Source organism: Myotis lucifugus, unplaced genomic scaffold, assembly GCF_000147115.1.
Source record: "Myotis lucifugus unplaced genomic scaffold, Myoluc2.0 scaffold_454, whole genome shotgun sequence".
Taxonomy (NCBI): Eukaryota; Metazoa; Chordata; class Mammalia; order Chiroptera; family Vespertilionidae; genus Myotis; species Myotis lucifugus.
In genome coordinates, this window is record NW_005871502.1 from 289,044 (window position 1) to 296,969 (window position 7,926).

Here is a 7,926-nt window from a genome sequence, read left to right on the forward strand (position 1 = left end):
TCGCACATTGTGGCACAGCATTGGCACCACTTTTGAGCGAGTGCCTGCCAGTGAGTGTGCGCACACAATAGCCTTCCCTGTGAGTAATCTGAAAGCCCCACCGCATATGCCGCAGTCCTGCAGCCAGCGAGCCGGCCTCCTCCCCCTCTGGGGCTGGCGAGATGTGTTAGCAAGTGTTTGGTCTTGAACCAGCCTCAGATTTAGGTCAATGTGAACCTGGTCTCTGCCACGTTCTCAGTGTCTTCTTGACACACCTGGGAGGAGTGCAGGAGGAGGGGACACATGGGGTGCAGGGAGCAGGTGACTGTGGGTTTGTGCTAAGTGTTGACCCTGCCCTTTACCGCCTCTGACTCATCCTGGCCTCACGACAGCCCAGTGAGTGGGACAGTACTGTCCTCTTTAGGGAGAGACAAAAACAAGGCAAGAGAAATCATCAAATCAGAGAGATGAAGCACGCTTCCCAAGGCCACACAGCTGATGGTGACAACGATGATGATCTAGCTGACATTTAAACCCCTACTATGTGCCAGGCACTGCTCTACACACTTCACACAACCCACTTAATCTTTTTTTATTGTTAATCGTCACCTGAGGATAGTTTTTCCCTTGATTTTTTTTTTTTTTTGAGAGAGTGGAATGGAGGGGGAAAGTCAGAGCGAGAGAAAGATCGATGTGAGAGAGACACATTAACTGGTTGCCTCCTGCACATGCCCCTACCAGGGCCGGCTATTGAACCTGCAACCCAGGCACGTGCCCTTGACCAGAATTGAACCCGTGACCCTTTAGTACATGGGCCAAGGCTCCAACCACTGAGACGAACTGGCCAGGGCAACTCACTTAATCTTAACAACAACCCCTGAGGAAGTACTATTCTGTCTCCATTTTACAGACAACTGCAAAACACAGAAAGGCTAAATAACTTGACCCAAGACACATGCTAATAAAGTGACAGACTCAGGACTTGAACCAGGATAGTCTTGACCAGCATTCAGCAAACTTTTTCTTTAAAGGGCTGTGTACTAACTACCTTAGGCTTTGCCAATGATGCAGTTTCTGTCACAAACATCAACCCAGCCATTGTTGCACCTATGCAGCCATAGACTATGTAAGCAAATGAGCTCAGCTGTGTTAGCTGTATTCCAATGAAACTTCATTTATAAAACAGTGGGCCCTGTCTTAGCCTACGAGCCACAGTGTGTCCACCCATGGTCTTAATTCTACATTAAGAGGGTGAGGACCCAAAAGCATCAAAGCTGTCTGAGAAATAAAATCATAATTGTGAACAAAATGTTGACAGTTCTCTGGCCTTGTCCATGTGATAGTGTACAGTTCGTTCAGGTCAATGCAACATTATTTATTGAAGACAGATTGCACACCAGGCACTACCTTCCATGCCTGAACGAAACAGACTGGACCCTCACCCCCCCCCCAAGCCCCCCACCTGTGAGCTTACTTCCAGCACAGCCAGGCTGGGAGCTGGTGAATAATATTTATCACAAGTTCACACAATACTCAGCTGAGTTATACAATATGCGAATAGTGAGGTCTGGAGAGAAGCAGAGCACAGTGAGGGATGTGGGAGCAGGAGGAGAGGCATGGGAAGGCAAGTCGGTCTCACTGAGGTGACATTTCAGCCAAGACTTTAAGGAGGCAAAGAGGTGAGACCTGTGTGTATCTTGGAGAAGAGCTTTCCAGGCAGAGGAAACAGCCAGTGCAAAGGCCCTGAGGTGGGAGCAAAGGCCTTCGTGGCCTGGGGGTCCTGCACAGGTGGCCAAAGGATGAGGTAGCAAGAGCCTGATTTTGTGATCCCAGAAAGAGCAAGCAGGGGGCTGCAGTGCCTTTATGAACATGATCAGCATGTTCTTCAGAAGCAAGTTGCCAAGCTCCCTACTCTCAGGGGAAGGGACTCAAGCTCCACCTCTTGAAGGTAGAGTATCCCAGAATGTGTGGACACATTTTAAAACCACCACGCAGGGTGTGTGAATTTGGGGCAAAATAACATTGTCATAGGTAGTGCCAGTTTAATTTTCACAAAGTCTAAAACATGATGCCCATACAAGCACATAGTGAGCACGTGTCAAAGATTTATCATGATTAATAAATGAAGGATGGTAAAGCCGATTTAAAAGATAAGTCAGGCCTGGCCAGTGTGGCTCAGTGGTTGAGCATTAACCTATGAACCTGGAGGTCATGGCTCTATTCCCAGCCAGGGCATGTACCCAGGTTGCAGGCTTGATCCCCAGTGTGGGGTGTGTAGGAGGCGGCCAATCAATGATTCTCTCTCATTGTTGATGTTTCTCTCTCTCCCTCTCCCTTTCTCACTGAAATCAATAAAAACATAGTTTTTTTAAAAAATAAGAGAAGTCAGGAACAGAGGGAGAGAATAGTTTAGCTAACTTAGGTTAAAAAACACACAACCTGCTTAAATTGCAAGGCAGTAAGACTGCACCCTTTGGGGCTATCTTTCTATCAGGCAACAATAATGTGCAAATGGTCAATCTTCTCTTAGTTCAAATCTAACGTCACAGAATCTGGAATCTAATCCAAAGTAACAAGTCCAACAAAGGTGCGTGCTTCCTAGAGAGCTGAGTGATTTCTGGTGGGGCTGCCTGACCACGCTCCAGTACGACACTGAAGGCATGCACAACCATCACTTTGTCTTTTTTCAGGTTTGGAGAACTTTTCTTAACAGGGGGTTTGTTTTATCTTCCTCACCTCCACCTTCTTAGCTCACCCATTCATTGTATTTGTCTCCATGGAGTCTCGTTGCAGGGTAGACAGCGCAGGCAGAGACCCTGCAGCGCCTTTGGGGAACCCCCTCTGCAGGCGAGGCCAGCACTGGCGTCATTCCTTTCTAGGCAGGAGAAGGGAAGAGAGTGAAGCCGTGGCATGTCCTGGGTACACGGTGCCATTCACTGGGGCCCGGGCTTAGAGCAGGCAGCCTGGGCAGATGGCATTTTACCTTTTTAGGTGAAATAATGTCCACTTCTCTATAGTCACTTTGCAAACAAAAGCCTGTTTGCTTCAAGTCACTTTGCCTATAGACCAAAGCCTTCCGGAATTTCTTTCTGGTTTTATTACTTTTTGCACTATTTTAGCGTCATTTTGGTTCGGTCAGTTTAATAATTTTGTAATAAGGTTACCTCTACACCTTTTATTTTTCTGAAAGGGGTTTATCACATTAGGGGTCCTACATGAATGATAGAAGATTATTTTCTAACTTTTGAACAACTTCATGTTTTATTTATCCTGGGATCCTGTACTTTAAGGATCATTTAGCCCATAAGCCTGAACACAGTTAAAAAAAATTATGCCTTAACAGTCAATGATTACCACTGGTACTCAAGACATAATTAAACTGTTTATTATTACGCTTGGACTCTTACCTTTCATTCAGATCGATAACAGAGTGTGTATGGATGAGTGAACACTGCCTGAATCATTACACAATCACATATTATTTTACCGGTTAGGGACTGAAGAAAGATCAATCACAGAGAGCATGGGATAGATTTTATTTCCTAAGGAAATCGTCAGACAAATGAGCCAAGAAGCTGATACAAATATGTTTGTCACAACATGATTTCCAATAGCAAATGACAATAGCAACAATACAAAGGACTAATAATGATTGATTACTATAAGTACCTGATGCTGCATCTATACAATTAAATACTAAACAGTTTTGAATGCGATGACATCATTATTTGCGTTGGGTATGGCAAGGTACTCTGGGGTTTTGCTACATGAGCAGCAGGTTGAAAGGAGGGTAGGGCCTGTGATACAGGCGTGTGAAGGCCGTGGGCAGCTCCCCGTGTGCAGGGCAAAAGCTGTGCGCATGGGGTTTCTGGTTGTGCTCTGGTAGCCAAGACAAGGCACACGTTTTTCTTCTTTGTTGACCTGGATTTTCAAGTTTTTCTACAATGAATATGCAGACTTAAACATCTAAGCAGGAGAGCTCCACCTCCAGCACCTTCCACAGGCCTGGGGGATTGAGGGGAGGAGGGAAGGAAGAGAGAAAGAGAGGGATGGAGGGAGGGAAGGAGGGAGGTAAAAAAGGAAGAAGGGAGGGAGGGAGGTAAGAAGAGAGGAAGGGAGGAAGTAAGGAGAGAGGGAGGGAGGGGGGGTTGTTAGTCTACTTTCCCTGAGCTGCTTCTGCACTGACACCTTTGGGTCTGGAAGGGCCTGAGGTCCAGGAACCCAGTGTTCAGGGGGAGCCAGAAACCCCGGAAATGTTCAGAATTGCTGGGAGGAAGACGGTCTCCAGAACTTTCCTTCCCTGGGAGAGAGAGGGGGGTGTGAAGCCATGTGGAGAACCCTGCTCGTCCTGTCTGGGGCAGTTTCAGGCCCCTCCCTGGCATGTTATTAAAGGCCAGGCATCCGTGCTGCCCTGGTCCCCACAGGAGCAGGCAGACACGGTGGCTCCGCGGGAGTAGGGAGTGCTCTCAGGTGTCCCCAGGAGCCCAGTCCATCCTCCCATCAGGACTGGGGTTCTCTCCTGACCCCAGACCAGGATCCCCTGCTCTGTGGGGGCTGCTCACATGCTGGGGGTCAGAAGCTGCCTGCTCCCCAGGCCCCTGCCAGCTCAGCCTGTCTCCTCCTAACACCAGTTATTTCACGACAGGACGTCCGCTCTGCACGCTGAAGGGCAGGATGGTTCTGAGCGGGGCCCTGTGCTTCCGGTGAGTATCTGAGCCTCGGGGTTGGCCGTGTCCTGGGGGACAGCGCAGGTGCCTGCTGGCCAGCCTTTTCCGGGAGGGACGGGCCTGGCCCAGCAGAGCTGCAGTTCCCCAAGTGGGGTGGGCAGTGGGCCATTGTGAACAGCCCCCCGCTGCCTAAGACAGGTCGGGCAGCCCCTCAGGGGGCTCCTCTGTGGGCAGAGGGACGGGGGGGGGGGCCCATCTGTGGAGCTGCAGCCTCCTGCGTCCATATTGAGAGGAAGTCAGGAGACCGCCTGAGCCCTGCTGTCATGCCCAGCGCGTGGCCTGGCATCCCGGTCCCTGCCCCACTGCCCCTGCTGCCTTCAGGACAAAACAACCACAGCAAGACGACTGTCAGGCACCCTGTCTGCCCTCGGGCGTGCGCTGACCGGGCCTTCGGCCGTGCTCTGGACATCGTAGCGTGAATGACACTCGTCCTCGCTCTCGCTGCACTCAGAGCCTCTACAGCTTTTCCCAAAGTGTGTTCCGTGGAGCCCAGTACACAGGAGGCTCCCCAATAGAGTGAGGGTGGGACATGCTCCTTATGGCTCCTTATGAGTGGAAGCATCTGAGGAACTTTGAGGCAGAGATTTGTCCATATTTAGCTGACACCGAGCCAGGTGTACACGGTGCACTTTATTCCACGTGACATCTGGGGAACCCCCGCTGGACACACCATCACCTCCCGGGACACCAGAGAATCAGCTGAGCTCACAGATGAGAAGCACATGTGAAAAGGAAAAGGAAAGCATTTTACATGTAAAGACATCCTGACGGTAGCAGGGCATCTGTGGCCGAGCAGAAGCCCCTGATGTCTTCAGTGATGACTGAGGGCGGGATTTCATCGGGGAGAGCCCGGGCGTGTCTAACTCACCGTCTCAGCTTGTGACGGGCAGAGCGGGCCGAGGGGCGAGCGGCTTGTCCGCTGCGAATCAGCAGCCGTGGTGGCGGAGCAGGAGCAGGACGGGGACCCGGGACTCCGACTTCCCAACATGACACACGGGGGGCTGCTTGGTGTAGGAAAGGCTGAATCGGGTGAAGGAGAGAACCCCCGACTCAGCGGGAGGCTGTGGGGCCAGTGGGGCTGGAAGAAGGTCGTGCCATTCCTTTGGCACAGCGGGCAGAGAGGGACAGTGCCTGGGACTGGGGGACTCTGGAGCCGGGCAAGCTGGACACCCCCCCTTCCCTGACTGAGTGTCATTGTCCTGATGTTCCAGAATGAAGGATGCGGCATTGAAGGTGCTTTATCTGCAGGATAACCAGCTGCTGGCCGGTGGGGTGCATGGAGGGAAGGCCGTGAAAGGTGGGTGGCCACACACCCTTCTTCCCTAGGGCTCTGCTCTGAGGGGAGGACTGAGAGGGCTTAGAATGGCCTTGTGAGACTCAGGCCTGACACAGTAGCCAGGGCGTCCTGAAGCCAGGCTCCTCGCAAGGACAAAAAGAGTGCCACCTCCCTGCAACGCCAGACACGTGTCCCAGTGCCACTGGGCGCCGCTGTGCAAAGGTGGGACTGTTTTCCAAGACGAATGCTTTGTCCTGCCCTCACAGCTGGACTTAGGCCACACATCCTTTCCCTGGGAGCCAGTGCTGGGAGGACCAGGCGGGCTCCCTGGGCCTTCATTCCCATAGGGGGTGGGTTTCTGTCCCTTTGCCCTGGGTCCCCTCTGTGCCAGGGGACCCCTGGTTACTCAGAGTGGCAGGACCCTGAGAGCTGGTGGCACCCCTAGCCTGGTGCTTACTCATTCTGTGCCACACACTGTGAGCGGCAGGCCCTTCTCTCTGCAACAGCCCTCACCTGCCCACCTGGGACAGGCTCCCCTGGCCTGGGGCCAGGCACACCCTCTGCGAGGCTGTGTGTGTGCACGCACATGTATCTCTGAGTGTCTGTGCACACGTGTGTGCATGTGGGGGGAATGGCACAGAGGACTGAGACCCTCTCCTGTTCTTGGGAATCTCCCCGGGGGTAGAAAAATGTCCAAGTCACTGAGGAGAGGCTGAGTGTGGAAGGGCATTAAAGGGGGAGGTCAGATGTCCTGTGAGGGCTGGTGGAGGCTTGAGGATTTGATCGCGGGCAAGAGGGTGGGTGCGGGGGTGGGAGGTGGTACAATGTGCTGTGTGCCTCGATGTCTTCGGGCCAGCTGGCAGGCGAGCACCTTTCCCCACAGCACGCCTCACAGAGACCTGCTCCCCAAAGTCCACAACAGGGGAGGGGAAGTGGGAGGGAAGGTAGACAAGGCCTCTGCCTCTGGCTTCCTTCCTCTAGGCGAGGAGATCAGTGTTGTCCCCAATCGGTTTCTGGACGACAGCCTTTCTCCAGTCATCCTGGGTGTCCAGGGAGGGAGCCAGTGCCTGTCGTGTGGGACGGGGCAGGAACCGACTCTGAAACTAGAGGTGAGTCCTGTGGGCTCCCCTAAGCAGCCGATGCTGGACCCCTGGGGCCGGGCTCCTGAGCGCCTCTCCCACCAGGTTCTGTTATGGCCCAGTGTCCCAAGCCCTCGTCCCAGCCCTCCTGGCCGCTCCACTCACACCCCTCGCCTGCCGTGCCCTCTGCCTGCAGCCAGTGGACATTATGGAGCTCTACCGCAGCCCCAAGGATTCCAGGGGCTTCACCTTCTACAGGCGGGACACGGGGCTCACCTCCAGGTTCGAGTCGGCTGCCTTCCCGGGCTGGTTCCTCTGCACGGTGCCTGAAGCAGACCAGCCTCTCAGGCTCAGCCAGCTCCCGGGGGATGCCAGCTGGGACCACCCCATCATGGACTTCTACTTCCAGCAATGTGACTAGGGCAACCCACCTCCCAGGACCCCGGGGCAGAGCCTGCAGGGGTGAGTGGAGGAGGAGGAGGAGGCCCAGGCGACCACGCTCCTCTGTTCTCGGGCCCCCACTTGACTGACTCAGCACATGGCCACTCAGTTTGTGTAAATACTTCTAGATTTGGCTCTTAGTTCAGTTTCTTTCCCTGCTGGGTGGCGCTCCTGGTATGGAACCTTGCAAAAATGACACAAGGTAAAAAAGGGGAGTGGTGGGAATCCTCATGCTTCATGGTACCTTGCCCAGTGCCCCTGAACCCACAGGCCAGCCCCGTCCCAACTTGAGCCTATTAGGGCCACCAGCTGCCCACATGGGGTCCCATCACCACCCCTGTCCAGGGTCAAGGGTTAGGGACCCAAGTCCCAGTTCCTTCCCCTTCCCTTAATTCAGCTGCCATCGTATGTGCCTTTTCCATCC

General features: G+C 53.4%; 1 protein-coding gene across 1 annotated transcript; it reads left to right on the plus strand.

Moving 5' to 3' along the window:
• The first annotated feature begins 4,653 nt into the window (after nucleotides 1-4,653).
• On the plus strand, nucleotides 4,654-7,482 carry IL36RN (interleukin 36 receptor antagonist). Its single transcript, XM_006103008.3, has 4 exons — nucleotides 4,654-4,682; nucleotides 5,918-6,003; nucleotides 6,964-7,091; nucleotides 7,258-7,482. The coding sequence occupies exons 1-4, from the start codon at nucleotides 4,654-4,656 to the stop codon at nucleotides 7,480-7,482; spliced, it is 468 nt and encodes a 155-aa protein (XP_006103070.1).
• The last annotated feature ends 444 nt before the right edge of the window (nucleotides 7,483-7,926 follow it).

Bases quoted from the DNA above. Each gene is read 5' to 3' on its own strand.
- IL36RN (XM_006103008.3), top strand. From the start codon at position 4,654: ATGGTTCTGAGCGGGGCCCTGTGCTTCCG. The intron at 4,683-5,917 runs GTGAGTATCTGA...CTGATGTTCCAG, and splicing joins AGCGGGGCCCTGTGCTTCCG to AATGAAGGATGCGGCATTGA. The intron at 6,004-6,963 runs GTGGGTGGCCAC...TCCTTCCTCTAG, and splicing joins TGGAGGGAAGGCCGTGAAAG to GCGAGGAGATCAGTGTTGTC.